At 44.7% G+C, this 16,697-nt stretch overlaps 2 protein-coding genes across 11 annotated transcripts in view; one reads left to right on the top strand and one right to left on the bottom strand.

Moving 5' to 3' along the window:
* The window catches only part of ablim1a (actin binding LIM protein 1a), a 41,017-nt gene extending 35,794 nt beyond the window's left edge, over positions 1 to 5,223 (bottom strand). For 3 of the 8 annotated variants that reach the window (XR_011310573.1, XR_011310574.1, XM_069690034.1), the window contains exon 1: positions 1,617 to 2,024. Coding sequence is in view for 6 of the 8 variants with exons in the window: in XM_069690034.1 (XP_069546135.1) it covers positions 1,617 to 1,707 (91 nt within the window). In the remaining 2 variants the exon portion in view is untranslated. Of the gene's footprint in view, positions 1 to 1,616; positions 2,028 to 5,131 lie in introns of those variants that run through there. The other 5 variants (XM_069690037.1, XM_069690036.1, XM_069690033.1 and 2 more) reach the window with 5 other exon arrangements.
* On the top strand, positions 5,085 to 16,516 carry fhip2a (FHF complex subunit HOOK interacting protein 2). 3 transcript variants are annotated; one of them, XM_069690027.1, is made up of 18 exons: positions 5,085 to 5,149; positions 6,197 to 6,351; positions 7,073 to 7,151; positions 8,220 to 8,389; positions 8,690 to 8,794; positions 8,915 to 9,037; positions 9,167 to 9,394; positions 9,507 to 9,703; positions 9,800 to 9,914; positions 10,042 to 10,118; positions 10,241 to 10,433; positions 10,855 to 11,018; positions 11,827 to 11,976; positions 12,071 to 12,161; positions 12,299 to 12,442; positions 13,137 to 13,277; positions 14,026 to 14,129; positions 14,216 to 16,516. In XM_069690027.1, exons 1-18 carry the CDS (start codon positions 5,143 to 5,145, stop codon positions 14,325 to 14,327), a joined length of 2,355 nt encoding a protein of 784 aa, XP_069546128.1. In that variant the 5' UTR covers positions 5,085 to 5,142; the 3' UTR covers positions 14,328 to 16,516. The 3 variants fall into 3 exon arrangements, with proteins under 3 accessions (XP_069546128.1, XP_069546131.1, XP_069546130.1); XM_069690030.1 differs by lacking the exon at positions 5,085 to 5,149 and adding an exon at positions 6,079 to 6,095; XM_069690029.1 differs by lacking the exons at positions 5,085 to 5,149; positions 6,197 to 6,351; positions 7,073 to 7,151 and having other exon boundaries at positions 8,332 to 8,408.
* Positions 16,517 to 16,697: the final 181 nt, after the last annotated feature.

Below are 16,697 nucleotides of genomic sequence, written 5' to 3' on the forward strand. Positions count from 1 at the left end.
GGTCTATGTCAGGTTTACCCATTGTAAGTTTGGAGTTTTATAACCCAGTCATGTACTTCCCAATGAAACTTAATCACATCTGTCCAATGAAGAGCTGAGGCTGCCACAACTCTCAGAAAACAACACGTTACTTTTTCTGTTTTACGTGTAATGAAACGAATAAACAAGATGCGTTCATATGTGGATGTACCCTGCAATAAGATGGACTCATCAAATGGATCAGCATAAGAGCGATCCAAGGCATACTTTCGGAGTATGGAGCCTTGGGCGTCTGCCAGTCCTTTACAGGGTCAACAAACAGCAAGGTCATTCCTGCAGCCAACAATGCACAAACCCACTGTTAGTCATGAGCAGAAGCATGCAAAAATAAAGACACTGTAACTACATCAGTGGTGGAGCCAAAATGACAGCAGAGGATCTACATTATCCGCTAACATTGCCGGGCACAGCCGCAGGATTTTGGAAGATGTAACTCAGTAAGAAGGCATGTTCTGAGTTTTTAATCTTCCGACCATCTAATGCTGGAACGAATTTGTTCTTGCGAAGACTTCCAGAATATTTTCTAATATTTACAAGCAGGCTTTCTTGAGCCAAAGATGCATACACATTCCCTGGAAATGTAAGTTCTGTGTGAGGTAAATTTGGACTCATGGATATGTCTTGACGGTGGGAAATGTAAAGATGGATGACGCAGACGGGAGAATCTAAGCAGGCTCAACGAAAACAAGATAACCGCTAGATAGGTCAAACCAACTGAAAACACTTTGTTTTGTGTAAAATAAAACAGAGTTGCGAAGACCATATTGCCTCTTCCTAAAACTGTGCCAACTAAAAGCAACAGAAAACCCCTTCTGACATCTCATATTCATCAAACAGATAAGGTTAATCACAGTTATCTGTTTCTTCCATCAACAGAAATAAATCAGAGTAAAGAAGACATGATGAAAAGCAAAGCAGACAGTGACAAAGCACAAAATATCCTGGTAGTCCGGAGATGACGGCTTGGCCTGCACTTCAAATTTGATGAATTTCCTGTTTGTCTGAGAGGGTGCTCCGACAGGAGTTAGACTGGCTGACTTTACTACTATTCACATCAGGACGGTACTTGTCTAATTTGACTTAATGCAGGTTCCGCTACAGCACCCCTTTCTTCCCTCATGCAGAGAGCTAGAGTTTCCTTCCACAGGAAATAAAAAGTGTGATAGTGAGGTATAGGCAAGAGGACGCACAATCTTACACCCACACACGCAGACACATGTACCCAAGAGTAGCTGAGGACATGGGACTCTGCTGCAGTGAGGCACTGCCCTCAAATTGTCATCCACTCTGTGGTAGCTTCGCCACAACTACACACACACACACACACACACACACACACACACACACACACACACACACACACACACACACACACACACACACACACACACACACACACACACACACACACACACACACACACACGCGCGCGCGCAAATCAACAGAGAAAACCAGACTGCTGTCCCCGCACAGTGCAAAAGCAGCAGTGCACGCAGAATACTGCTCAAACATTCATGTAGCCTCTGCCGTTTCTCCATCCTGTCACCCCACCCCCTTCCTCTTCTTATTTTTCTTACCATCCAGTCCGAAGCAGGAGGTGATTTTTTGGGCGTAGTTGCAGAGCCCATCGTAGCCAGGCTGCTGCCTCACTGGATTCCTCTCCTCCATCTCTACACACTCCCACACACACGCCGTCCCGTCCAGCAATGCTTCCACTCCTTCCACTGCTCATCTATTATTCAGGCTTTTGCCAGGACACATGCATGCGCGCGCACACCGACCCCTCATATTCGCACACACAGTGTATAACACACACACACACACACACACACACACACACACACACACAAAGAGAGAGAAAAGTGCTGAGGCAGAGGGTCGTGCGGTTGGAGCATGAGCAGCCCTCTCCAGTGGTCGGAGAAGGATGAGGCATCAGATTGGGTTACTGCAGGATGGAGCCGAGCCTCCTTTTTTTTATCCACCACTGATCATCCGGTTCACACCGCAGTGTAACAGGTACGGTGTGCCGGATGTGCTAACACTGCTCAAGGAAAAGGCGAAGCAGAGCAGGAAGACAGAGCAAAGCTGGATATGTACCAGGTATCAGGAAGCGGACTTTCACTGTTGCTATAGTCACTTAAATTCATCCAGGCATCCAAATGCTGTGATTAACTTTCAGATTTGATTACCGGAGAGAAGCATAACAGCCTTTAAAGATGGGGATGAAATAGGTAAGCAGGGTTACTCCAAATTTCTTAAGGCTGACATAATTACTTTTATCCCACAATCTATGTTGAACTGATTTGCAAAGATAGATGAAAAATTAAACCATTCTTCTGCTTATTGATTGTAATAACAGACCTAAACATAAAGAATTAGATAGTCAAACCTTGTGTCTACTTGTCTTTGGACAACACTTCTGATTCTGATTCATGTTGCTGAGATTCAGTTAAACATTTCGTTAAGAGAGCAAAAACACATCCATCAATTTATTATCTAAACCCGCTTTGTCCTGAACAGGGTGACAGGAAGCTGAAGTCTATCCCATCAGTGTCTGGGCAAAGGCAGGGGGACACCCAGCACAGACCACCAGTCCATGACAGGGACGACACAGAAAGACAGATCACCACGCACACTCACATTAACACCAACAGGATTTTTAAAATCAGACATTAGCACAACATGCATGTCTTTGGACACAGGGAGGAAGCCAAAAAAAAGGAGATTATTTTCACACAATTTACTACAATATCTCCAAAGAGGTCCATACAATCCTATACAAAATGTGATATGTCAATTTATACAACAGCAAAGATGCAACAGAGATGCTGAAAGAAAAACACAGACCAACAACTAACTAGATTTTGCAGCAGAGCAGGGATAGACAAAGATGAACAATTAGCCTACATGTGATTTACCAGCCAAAACGGTAAAGAACCAACGGTAGCACAACATATAAAAACAAATGAAGCGATTACGCTTAAGGGCATAACTGGGGTACATTTTCAGGTGATTTAATATACTGCCCCCATAGAAAAATGGGGATATTTGATAAGGTCATCCCTCAACTGCTATATAAAGGTGACCTTAAACAATGCACTAAAGTCCCAGTTGCTGTGGCCGAACTGCTCGACGGCCATCAACAGCAGACTCGTACAGCGCAGCACACAGGTACAGTCAATGGGTAGGACTCATGTTAAGAGATTGTAGACAAAAGAAAACAGCACAGGAAATACGATGAAAAGCCCAGATGGAACGGCATGCCCGCAAGGTTGTGTTAGAAGGTGGGGTGACTAATGGAAGGACACTAAGGTAAAAGCCCTGTGCTGATAACAGGGGTTGGGGAGTGGGGGAGGAACGACTGCAGGATTGAGAGCGTAGTGATGGCTGATGCTCGCTGGACAAGTGAAGGACGGGCAGCTAATCATAAATGCACACTGGGAGGGGATAGTGGAGTAAATTGAGACTATTTTTTTTTTTTTACTTCCTGTGTTTCTGCTGGCGGGAAATCAATCATTCAACATTATTTAGTTCCCGCCTGTACACTTCTCATGACTGCTCCTGTAAAATATTCACCAGAGGTCCAAAACATGGACAGGACATCCAATTAGCATCTTGATATTGGTACTTTGAACTGAAATCAAATTAATTCAAATTAATTTCAATAAATTTAAACCAGGACAGCCACTGTTTTTATTATTGATTGCTATGTTGATTATTTTCTTATTGAATCTAAAATATGTCCGAAAATACTAAAACAAATGTCTTCAAATTGCTTGTCCAGCCAACACTGCATAACCAAAAGATAAGTTTACTATAAAATACAACAGCAAATTCTCTAAACTGAGAAGCTGAAAGAGGATAATGTTTGTAGTGTGTATTTAATGTGACATGTTGTTAAAAAATAGACTCATGTTTGTGTCACTGCCCCTGATTTATGTGATAATAAATTAATAACCTCATGTTTGTCTAAACAACACAGAGATAATTGACACTCCACTGTATAGTACCACATGGTACCTACTTCTCATGAATAATGATTGGCTGATTGCAGGGGCTTAAGAGTGCTAATCACATCCATGCACCACATGGGGGCTGTCAAGCAGTGGGCTCTGAGCTTCATCGATCTCCACCAGCAGCCATGGAGCACTGATACAGTAGGCACATCAGTAATGGGGGGGGGGGGGCGTTTCAACGCCATCATGCTACACAGGCTCAGCCATGCAGAGCCTGAAGGGGAGTGATATACTGTACATCGAGTGTCTTTATAACAGGCTGCTGTTTTACCCAATTAGAGGATCAAACACATCAGGAAAAACTCAAACTGCAGATTTAATGTAATGACCTCAATATCATGTCAGCATTGCAACTTCTTTATATGTAGCTCTCAATCAGTCTATAGCAGGAACAGCTGGACACCCTGCCACCTGATACAAATCCAAGACAGCACACACAAGCCCACCAGATGAGAACAAACACAATCCACCTGCACACTGTTGGCAGGTGTGTCAGTTTCTTTATTCTCGGGGAAAAATGTCAATCTAGCCAAAAGATCTTCACAGCTCAAGATGGTCGGCAGCAAATGATAGTTTGCATTTCTGCTGCATTTTCCACCAATATGGTACTTTTGGCCACCTGATCTCATGTTGATCAAATTTTACTGACCTGCACCAACACTGTGCAGCTTTTAAATAATGACATGTACCATTTAAGATGTAAAAACGAGAGGAGCTTTGTGATCCATAGCTGGGATTTTTTTTTTTTAAGATGAGTGATCTATTTTTAGGTTGCATGGAGTGCACACCGTTCACGTCAACAAAATAAGTTGTAGGCTGTCTAAAAAAAGGCTGCAGCAGTGGAGGCTGTAGTTTCAGCGATGCACCAGTAACCTACTTACAATATCATTATCACAGCCCGATCCAGCAGAGCAGAAAGACGACGCTCTCTTCTCCATCGCAACCATCTTTGAACCAAGACCCCCTCTCTCCCCCCTCTCCCCCCCACTCCTCCTCCTCCCCTCCAAAACATTTAAGAGACTTTTCTTTCCTCTGTATGTAATGTTATGAAGGCTTCTGCGGCAAACGATACTCACCTCTAGCAGACATGCCCGGTAGGTAGAGCCTCTTTTTCTTCCTCGGTGATGAGCAGAAGTAGATGCCCCGGTGCAGCTTTGAGAGGGGGGGGGGGGGGGGGGGCAACCCTGATATTATCTTGTCTTTACGTTTTCGGGTGTCATTTGATGGGGATTAAACGGAGGGAAACATTACAGCCCGCGATTTGGTAGACTAGACCAGGCTGCACGATGGAGAGTTACCGCGACAGGGCGTGTCCTGGAACAGACAGCATCCTTTTTTTTAATTATTTTTCCAACAAGTTTATGTCCATATATGAGCATGATGGCACAGAATAACGGGATTGTAAATTAAATCCTTCATGAAATTCCTTGCGTGCAGCTGTTGTCGGGTCACCTAAACGTTAAACTTTCTCTCTGGGATGACTGTGCTCTTCTGGACGCGGTAGTTGGGATTAAATCATAAAGTTGACAGGCGCGCTGGAGCAATATCTGTCGTTTTTCTTCTTTTTTTCTTCTATTAATCCGGCTACTTTAGCGAAAATATTTGGCAGAACCTCCCTCGCGTGGATTCTTTTCACTTTATTCTAAAAGTACGAGTAAAAAAAAAACAACAACAAGCAAAAGTACTAAAAGCACACCCTTTTAGTGCTGTGAGGAGAAAAGCAGCAATGTCAGAAAAATGGGCCAAATTAGTGCATCATAAAGGATATAAACCGCTGGTTTTTACCTCTCACTGGAGATTTCCCATAGCCGAACCTACTCGGTTATCAATACTATTGATTGATGTTTCCAAACTGAGTTTTGATCATTGTCCCTCATTGAACGCACGTCACCCCCATTTGTATGCGTCGATCGTTGTCAGTCCGTGTCTGGTGGCCGTGCGCCCCCTGCTGGCTCTTATCGGTAGCGTTTGGCGAGGGAAGTGCCACCGTGTCCAAAGTGAGCCTGACGCGGAGCCCGGAGACGTCTTGTTTACAGTTTGGTAGTAGCCGAGGCCTGTAAAGTCCAGGGGGGGTGGGGGGGAGAAAAGGTCAACGGCGTGTTACGGGTTTTTATTGCTCACACTTATTCTTTCGTTTCAAGGGTCATTGTATGAAACCTCCAATCTGGATCGAGGCGGCAGCAACAGGAAGAAGAAGATAGAGGAATTCTCTAGGTCTTCTCGGGAGAAACTGGTCCAGTCCAAGAACAAAATGTTCTCCAAATTTACGTCCATTCTCCAGCACGCTGTGGAAGCGGTGAGTTTTTTGTTTACATTTTATTTAAAATATCGTCGTGTCCGTCGGTTTTCGTTTGAGTAACGTCCATGTTTACGGGAAAGGGGCCTTTGTTGCCCGCAGGTCGTCACGTCAGCGTCGGGGAGACGTTGCTAACGAGCGAGCTAACGAGCGAGCCTCAGCGAAACGTCAGCGGTTTTGTGTCGTCAGCTGGTTCTTGTTCTTGTTCTTGTTCGGATTTTTATAAAACTGTGGTTTGTTATATTTCGGACTCGCGGGTCCTCCGTGTTTAAAAGGTCGCTCGGAAAGCTTGAGCTTCTCAGACGCCAAGTTAGCTTCAAGAAGCTAAGCTATCCCCGCAGATATCCCGGTTCAGACAGCGGGTCTTATCGTCTGTTGTTGTTGTTGTTGTTGTTGTTGTTGTTTACATGGCAGATGTAAACCTTTGTCACACGAAAAGGGAACGTTTTTAACCTCTTGTTAATCCTTTTGCAAACATCTGGCCTTTTGAATTCAGTCGCAACACAATGCATTCATCTGTAGGGACACACAACCGTATCATCACTACAAACTAAAAGACTAAAACCACACGATGCACATTTCCACCTGGCAAAGTGCCCGTTTGAATTAGTTGAACTCTGTTTGAATGGGACTGATTCATGTTGACATTTTGCTGTGATCGTTCATCGTCCAATACTCATCCAACCTACTGATCTTTACCAACTTTGGTCTTTTTTCCCAGCTCGCCCCGTCGCTGCCCTTACAGGAGGACTTTGTCTATCACTGGAAGGCCATCACACATTATTACATTGAGACTTCTGGTAAGTAGTGTCTGACATAATAAGGTAATATGTGTCGTGGTCCTGATATTCACACAGTTAGGTTTGCTCCGTCACTTGTTGATGTCTTCTGTACTGATGATGACACGGGTCTGTTTGAGTGCAATGGCAAGGATTTAGGTTATTTAGTCTGTCAATATTTACTTTTTTTTAAATGACAAATACACAGAACAAGTTACCGCGTCCAGAAGAGCTAATATAATCTTTCATATGCCGTATATTTTCCTGAGTTTGTCATTAGAAATCAGCAGCTCTGTGGACCACAGCAGCTCCAGACCAGGACGGGGCTTCCTTCATGTTTGGCCGTGCGGATCTGTAAACGCTCTGCATCTGTGTCAGGTTGCATCTCAGCTGTAGGGTTGGCTTGTTGGGTGAACCCGGTCATTAAACTGAATATTTTGAGTCAGGGAAGTTCCCTCTTGGTTTTCTTCACTCTGAACAAACGCTTCTGTGCAGCAGTTCTTCTCGTTTTGCAAAATTTGGTCTAAACAGCTGAGGGGGAATATCTTTACTTCAAGTTGTATGAACCCACTTGTGTCTTCATAAGCATGTCATCACTGGTTTTACAGTGTTTTAACTTAAATAAACTCCGGTCAGTGGTCACTTTCGAGCAGCCGACCATAACTATTCTTTATGACTGCTCGTTTTGATTAAACCATTTTATTAGTTGTTTTGTGGCTGTGCTTATTAGTCTCGGAAACTGATTTCACATTCATAGTTTTGCTATTTTGTTCTTTTTCACTTTGGGCAAGACACGTGTCTATATTCTTCCTTTTAACTGTAGTCATTGACTCAACCTCTTACATTTGTGACAAATAAGGAGAGCACACTCGGGCCAATCTTTTAACACTGATCAACTGTGCTACACACAAACTAGCTAGTTTGTCTGTTTTGCTTCTGTGCATTTTTCAAATGAAAAAAATGTCGCATCCGATGGGAGAAGCTGTTTGATAAACTGCAGAGGCTTTGCACACTGAAGACGAGCAATGCCTTTATGTTCATAGCTTATGGACCTACAGTTTCTGATATGTTTCTGTGCTCCCCTGTTAGATGACAAAGCCCCCGTCACAGACACTAACATCCCGTCCCACCTGGAGCAGATGCTGGACATTCTGACGCAGGAGGAAAGGGAACGGGAGTCTGGGGAGACCGGACCCTGCATGGAGTATCTCCTACACCATAAGATCCTGGAGACTCTCTACACCTTGGGCAAGGCAGATGTAAGGCAGTCATGCTTTGGTAACTACATGAACTATACCTCCAGGAAAATATACATATCATTAGATGGTAACTGTTTGTGATATTGAATGAAACCTAGAAATCCAGGATGAGGTTTAAATTGTGGGCTCTAAGCACATGGAGGTTCAGGTAGGCTGAAAACGGCACAAAGTGTGTAGTCAGCTGCTGTGACAACTGTCAAAGGCACTCTGAGCTGCAGCTCCCTGTGGGAGGCATCTATTTCTGTCGACTAACCAAATAATATCTCACACGTTGTCTGTATGTGATTTATTTCCTGTTAGTGTCCTCCGGGGATGAAGCAGCAGGTGCTCACCTTCTACACTAAGCTGCTAGCACACATTCGTCAGCCCCTTCTGCCACACATCAACGTCCACAGACCTGTACAGGTGAGAGGCGTAGCAGTCAGAATTCCGGTGTATGTTTGATGGTCCTTTTCCTCAATAATGGTCTGCAAACTGACAAGTTATGTGACTTATTTGTAACTTTTTCTTCTCCGTGACTGTCAGAAACTGATCCGTCTGTGTGGGGAGGTGCTTGCGGCTCCGACAGAAAACGAAGAGATCCAGTTCCTTTGTATAGTCTGTAGCAAACTAAAGCAGGACCCATACCTTGTCAACTTCTTCCTTGAGGTGGGTTGCAGTAACACAAGAGAAAAAAAAAGTTGAGCTACACGTTTAGAAATATTTATCTGTATATATTACTGGCAGAAATATGACACTTAAGGCTCTTATTTTCTCTAACTTATGATACTATTGCAGAACAAGTTGAAGAGACCCGAGATAAAGAGTCCTGTGGCGACAGGGGGGGTGAAGGAGAGCGCGTTGGCTCCAGACACTGGTCAGTCTCTGGTAGAGGAACAGGCTGACCACCAAGAGGAGCCACAGGCTGCAGCTGCAGCTGCTGCCTCCACCAGTCCAACCAGTAACAATAACAACAACAGCAACTACAATCTGGTCACCTCCCTGCTCAACCTCACAAAGAGCCCCGTAAGTTATCACCAAGTTACGACTTTGGGGTGATTCACTGGAAGTTATTTAAATAAGGTCTTTTTGTCGGGAGGTTTTAATCACAAAATGTATGAATATTTCCTCTCCTCAGGATGGCAGGATAGTGGTGAAGGCATGTGAGGGTCTGATGCTGCTGGTCAGTTTACCAGAGCCCGCTGCTGCCAAGTGTTTAACTGAAAACACTGAGCTCTGTGAGCTTCTGACCAACAGGCTGGTCTCCTTCTATAAAGCCCTGCCACAGTCCATGGACCCTGTGGACATCGAGACAGTCGAGTCCGTCAACTGGGGGTACATTTCTTTCTATGAGAAGATCAGAAGAGTAATGACTCTGATTCACCACCTGCATACAATTCCAATACTTTTTTTCCCCTCTCCCTCTTATAGTTTAGACGTATATAACCTGAAGGAGGACGCTGCGCTCTTCACAGGGAAGAGGGCTCTCATCTCCTTCCTGTCATGGTTAGATTACTGCGACCAGCTCATCAAAGAGGCTCAAAAGGTTCTTGACTAACGCTGACTCACTGTGTTTTGATGCGTCATATTTCAGTCTGAATCGACAGAATAAAAGACATTCAAAGAAGTCACAGAAAACCAAAGAACTTCTTTTTTTTCCTTCTGTCTTCCAGTCAGCCGCTGCCGTGATGGCAAAAGTAGTGAGAGAAAGATTCTTTGTGTCTGTGATGGAACCGCAGCTCATGCAGACGTAAGTCCTGCCTTGAATCATCAATCAATCAATCGTCTTGTATTGAAATGTCTCGTTGGTGTGTTACGGTGTGTGTCGTGACTGCTCAGTAACACCGGCGGTGTGTTTGTGGGTTCACACAGGTCTGAGGTGGGCATCCTGACCTCCACCGCCCTGCTGAACCGCATCATAAGGCAGGTGACGTCAGAGGCTCTGCTGCAGGAGATGGTTTACTTCCTGCTGGGAGAGGAGAGAGAACCGGAGACTTCAGCTACAATCGCTCAGAATCCGCTCAGACACCGACTCATCGAGCACTGCGATCACCTGTCAGACGAGGTTCTCATCACATATTCAGGATGGACCTGGTCCTGCTAATGAATGTACCCTTTGCATAATTTATGTCTGTCAAAAAGGGCTCAGTTAGGCCTTTATCATTACTCTCTTGTGCATTCAAAAATGAAAATCACATGTTCTTAAAAAAAAATGTCTTGCTATATTATATTCAAAAGTACAAATAGCCATCTGCCCTTCAAGGATTCTGAGTCCCAGACAATCACATGATGAACCAAAAGTACATGAATTTTAATGAGCATCTGTCAGAGCCATTGCACAAGTTTTCATCACACAAAAGAGATGAATCATCCCTTTGATGCTCAAGCAGCCACTGCCTACTTTTCTTTCAGTGAGCAAATACGCAGCTTCGCTCCAGCGGACTTATGGTGGGAGCCGAGCCTCATTCCTTCCTTCCTGTCCCCAGATCAGCATCATGACTCTGCGGCTGTTTGAGCATCTGATCCAGAAGCCCAACCAGCACATCCTCCACAGCTTGGTGCTGCGTAGCCTGGAGGAGAGGAACTACCTGGAGAACAAACCGCAGGAGGAGCGGGAGCCCCTGGAGAACGGGCAGCCCCATGATGCCGTGTAAGGACTCCACCTTCCCTCTGAGCTGCTGGATTTAGAAGCTCGTTTTGAAGAGCCTCTGCACAAACACAAACCACTGGAAATAAAATGAATGCATCAACTAGCTGTGTTTGTTAGATATGCTGCTCCTTCTTCTGCACAAGTCCTCATTGTGTTTCAATTGGCGGGATTCTTCGGAGCCGTGATTAAGTGGGATCATGATAATGCAACTCGGCTACATATTATAAACCCGTCAGTTGTGGGAGACCGAAACACAATGTGAAATAATTTCGGTGTTTCTGCTTGTCTTTACGTGATTACTGAAAATCCAAATTAAGACACAAACCCAGAGAAAGATTTCATGTCATATTTTAGAATCAAAACAAAAAATTCATGCAAAAGAGTTTAGCTGCTTTAGATACATTACTGTTTGATACAGATACTTTCATGATTATATTTTGAGTAGGATGGATGCATCTACAAACATATTTTGAGAGGGATTTGCATGTAAATCCAGGCTTCTGTCTGTTTGTCTGTCAAATCGTACCTCGAGGACCTCAAAGCTGCCAGAGAAACTCAGAGCGTCACAAAATGCTAAAAACTCATGCAGTTCAATTTGTAATATTATAGCCGGGGAGTCCTTGTTATCAACAGCTATGTGCTGTGTTGAGGGATGCACACATCTTTGGTCAAAAACTAAATGAAATAAGATTTTTTTTTTTTTTTTTAATTTACTTTTTTACCTTATAGTCAGGATTTGAATCAGATCGTGTTTTCATAACCATAAGATATATATTAAGTAACCTGAATGACTGTGTTCTCCCCACAGAGACCTTGAGGAGGATCCACTGTTTGGCGACGACCTCTCTCCGAACCACAGCAGGCTGTCAGGCTCTGATTGGCTGAGCTCGTCTCCACCACACAGCCCTGACCACTCGAAGTCTGATGGGAAGACGGAGGTCCACAAGATTGTAAACAGGTGCAAAAACCGGTGGTGCAACGTGACTCGTGTGGTCGTCACTCAGCCCGCCCTCCTTTTTAAAGGTCTGACGGTTGAATTCTGTTGCCTGCAGCTTCCTGTGTTTGGTGCCCGATGAGGCCAAGTCATCGTATCATGTTGAAGGCACGGGCTACGACACCTACCTCAGAGATGCGCACAGACAGGTGAGCTGTTGTCACATTGTTGTCGTTTGTTTTCAGTGCTTGTCAAACACCGGCCTAATAACAGTGAGGTCGACATCGGTTGCTAGTTGTAACAGTGCTGCAGCAGCTTCATTATGTTTCCTCATCGTTCCCTTCAGTTCAGGGACTATTGTGGCGTCTGCCAGCGGTGGGACTGGAGGGGAAATCCAAAGCCTTTTGAGAGGTGTAACTTGGACATGCCGTTCTTCGAGGGACACTTCCTGAAAGTGCTCTTCGACAGGATGGGTCGCATCCTGGATCAGGTCAGTTTGATCCAATGTTTATTAAACATCTGATGCAGTGGTCACTGGCCTCATTCGGATCAACCGCATGCCGCGATGTTGAGTGACTCCACTCGTCAAAATAGAAAGACGGTTCTAAAGTCTGTTTAGAAATCACAAGTGCAGCTTTGGTTCTAATGACATCAGTCCAGCTGTTTCTGGAGCATCTGACAGCACGTAGTGCAGCAGACGTGAATAAACTGATTTAATGTTCCTTCAAAACTCAACCTGCCTGTTTGCAGTTTACTATAAATCAGATCTTGTTGTGACGGGCACAGCTCAAGAAAACGCTTCTTCTAATGAAAGAATGAAAGGTGGAGAGGAAAAATGGATCGAGAATGCAAATATGCTGCTGATTATGCAGAGACCTTCTGTTTTCTTTGGTGAAACCCAAAAATAATGAGCGCTGAAGCCCAGACACGCATTTGACAAATGCTGTTAAGTGGGAATCGTGATGACTAATAGAGATTCAGAAGGTAAATGTTTCTTTTTGGCAGCACATTTGGGATTCTCGGAGCACTTAGGAAATCAAATCTAAAAGAGAGTGCTGTATTAATTAAAACCTCAAGACATATTGCGTTACGTACCGGTGTCTCCCGCAGGGAACAGAATTCTCAGGACGAACCATCACTTAGTGTTGTTGTTTTTTCAACCTGATGTCCCCTCTGTCGTCCAGCCCTACGATGTCAACCTGCAGGTGACGGCGGTGCTGTCCAAGCTGTCGCTGTTACCACACCCCCACTTGCACGAGTACTTGCTGGACCCCTACGTCAACCTGGCCCCCGGCTGCAGGTCTCTGTTCTCTGTCATTGTCAGGGTAAGACTCCCCTCCAGATTATACACCACTTATCTTATCCATCACAATCAGTTATTTAGGTGCTTGTAGATGTCTCGTTTGTCCTGAGTGTCCCTTTGACAAAAAAAAAAAAAAAAAAAAAGTGAACGTTTAAGCATCGATGCAGTTGGATACAAAACAGTTCAAAAGATCCACCTCAACCAACTACAACAGTAAAATCCTGCTCTTATATTATTGCATTTCATTTATTTTCAAGAATGACACTTTTTACACTTCAAATTAAAACAAGGTGTTTTCAAATTGCAGCTATAATAAAGCATTTCATTCCTTTTAGGGTCATCGTAACGGATGGTATTTATTATAATTGTGAAGCTGTCACACCGTGATATATTATGACCGTCATCATATCTTGAAAAACTCTGTTGCTGTTGCAAGCGCAGTCTGACGTCAGTGCAAGTGTTTCTGCAAGTCTCACTTCCCCGTCATCATGTGAGCACGCTGCTCCCTGACCTGCCCGTACAGAAACTCTCTGGCTCTTTCACTCTGTGAACCGGTCCGAGTACTCGACTTTGAAATCTGTCCCAGTGGCTCGCAGTGTTAAAAGGCTTTATCGAGGTCAGAGGAAGCAGCTAAACCTGTTCACGCTCCCGCTGAGTGTGGAGCTGGTCACTTTCACCCAGGGAGGGCAGGTGTGTGTTGTAATAGCTGTGTGTGTGTGTGTGTGTGTGTGTGTGTGTGTGTTTTTTTTGTTTTTGTTTTTGTTTGTTAGGTGGTTGGAGATCTCATGTTGAGGATTCACCGCATCCCAGACTTCACGCCCAAACTGCTGCTTGTGAGGAAGAGGTTATTAGGCCTGGAGCCAGAGGGCATCAAGTACGTACCTCTCGCCGGTTCTGGGCTCTTGCGGTCTGATTTGACTTTAGGGACGTGCTCACCTTTTCCGTCCGTTCTTCCCGCAGCATCGACCACGTGACCCTGCTGGAGGGGGTTATCGTGCTGGAGGAGTTCTGCAAAGAGCTGGCGGCCATCGCCTTCGTCAAATTCCACGCAGCCGCCTCGTCCTCGCCGTAAGGTCTTCGTCCGTCTGCCTCGGCCGGGCAGACAGGTCGGGATAAGACTGGGCCTTTTTTTTTTTTTTTTTTTTTTTGCGGTGTGGTGGCACCGGTGGCACCGGGTCTGCAAAATATCACCACTAACCAACCGGTCAAGACTGTTAAAGCCCACATGGACGGGCGTCATCACTTCCTCTCCTCCGGACCTCTCGGCCTCCAACACACAAAGTCTGGCCTTGTTTTCGGAGTAGGTCCGAGCGCAGACACTGCCCCGCCCGCAGAGGAAGACAAGGGGAGGAGGTCGAGGTGCAGAGAGATGTTCACTGGACTCTTTTCAGCCTCTGCAGTTTCTCTCACTGCCACCCCCACCTCCCCCCACCCCCAACCCTTTCCATATTTCTTATTCACCAGCCAAAAGATTGAACGCCCTGTAATTATTCTATCAAAAGGAAATATGTTTGTGTATTTATTTTCTGTCCCATCACCTCTCATTTGTAAATGTCATCGCCTTAGTGTGGAATCACACCTTTCAGTGACAGAAACTTGTTTCCTTTTCAGACACCTTAACCGCTCACACGTGTTCCGTTTGAAGACAAGAGGCTGTAGAGGAAAACAAACCCTGTATGTATCTGTAGTTACACACATCATGAGGTGGAGTGTTTAAGATACTGCACTTATGTTTTAAATTTCATATCTTATTTATTTGTTTGCTTACAGGTTGCCTTTTTTTTTTTTTTTGAAACTCGTGTTAAAGTGAAATTGATCTTAAGCGGTCGGCCGCCAGAGCAGATGCTGCGTACTTTGTTTTCATTTTCTCGTCTCGTCGTTCCTTCGGGTTGTCTCGAAGTGCTCGTGCTCTCAAAGCTGGCGTCGCCACTGTCACTCAAAGATGCCCCCATCCATCACATCGCATCGCGGCGTGTTGAATGAAACGTGCAGATTATGTGAATTTGCACGTGGACCTCGTTGCATTGTCACTCGTTACATTAAGCTCATTCGTGTTGTTGTTTTCTTCAGCAAACGTCAGGTCGGCATTTGTGGAAAGAGACGCGTGGCTTTGGATCGGTTTTTGCCGAGATGTCGTCCTCCAGACCCCGTGTTGCTTTGTTCATACACCAGTGTTGCTCACATTTTAAGAAAACATATGTTATTGTTTTTGGACCCGGACTCAATCATTTATTTGCTTCACTCACGGAAATATGCAGAGGAACAGAGCTCATTGTTTTATTAACCAGTGTCTTAAATACAATATTAACAAGAACATACTGGACCTTACCGCGGTGGTTTCCATCCCGGAGAAGAGAGCTTCGTCCGCTGGGTCGAACACGTCTGCAAGTGGTGGACAAAAACAGTTTATATCTGAAATGATCCCGTTATTCAGAAGAAAATCAGCAGATTCGAAACGGATTTATTTTCCGATATCGTTTCTCACCTCGCGACAAAAATAGATTAATCTCCGCACCCTGCGGGAGAAGTCCAGATCCCTTGTTTGGAAACGGCTAAGTTACAGTATGTTCAGAGTTTCTCTACAGTCTGTCACGACTTTCTACGCGGTGTCGCGTCTACTGGCAGTATTACTTTGTGGTCCCGATGAATGACGAGGAAACGTACTCTTGGTGCTGCGTGTTGTTGGAACGGCTCGCGGATCTCCTGCATGTCTCTGGAGGGAGTCGGTCACAGGCTCGGCGATTCGTTACACCAGATTTGAATCGGTTCAAATCGAGACGCTACCTCGTCTTAAGTTCTTGAGTTCTTGTTGCCAGCGCGAGTGTTTGTAATTTACATGTGTGGCTTGTTGCTGCTGCGGAGGTGAACGGTGACTGGTTGAGTCTCGAGCCTCGTTTTCTCACCCCTCTGTCTCTTTAGTTCCACCTCAAGACGCATCACTCTAGCACCTAAGCTACATTATGCAACTGCTTGCATGGAATCAGATTTGCACATTGACCTCATCCTCGTCTGTAATGTAAATATCCACAACAACAACAACAACAACAAAAGCTTTCCGTTTGTTTTTCAAATGTTTTGTTTCACGAACCAAAAAAAAGTGGAGGATGTACCAGGAGTCCCGTTTCTATTTTAATGGGAAACTTTTTTTTTTTTTTTAATTGTGAATCATGCACATTTTTTTAATCAACTATCTTTCCAACTTTTTCTGTACAGTTGTATATTGTACGTGTACAATAGCAATAGAGATATACCTGGTGTAAATGCATGCTTCTACATTATTTTTCATTGTCGAAAGAGAGAAGAGAAGAGAAGAAGAAAAGGCAGTCCGGCCAATTGTGATGATTTCTTAGCCGTCAGCACTTCGACAGGAGATAAAGATGCCTTACTTCACACTGTGGGTCTCGATGTGTCAAGAGGTTTCTGCTTCACTTGCAGTTCGCCG

Source organism: Brachyistius frenatus, unplaced genomic scaffold (assembly GCF_029030835.1).
Source record: "Brachyistius frenatus isolate BFR_SWC_R1_liver_20210118 unplaced genomic scaffold, ASM2903083v1 Contig_8, whole genome shotgun sequence".
Taxonomy (NCBI): domain Eukaryota; kingdom Metazoa; phylum Chordata; class Actinopteri; family Embiotocidae; genus Brachyistius; species Brachyistius frenatus.

Excerpts from the sequence above, each read along its gene's own strand:
- fhip2a (XM_069690027.1), top strand. Across the intron at positions 7,152-8,219 it reads TTATTACATTGAGACTTCTG|ATGACAAAGCCCCCGTCACA; the intron begins GTAAGTAGTGTC and ends CTCCCCTGTTAG. Across the intron at positions 8,390-8,689 it reads ACACCTTGGGCAAGGCAGAT|TGTCCTCCGGGGATGAAGCA; the intron begins GTAAGGCAGTCA and ends ATTTCCTGTTAG.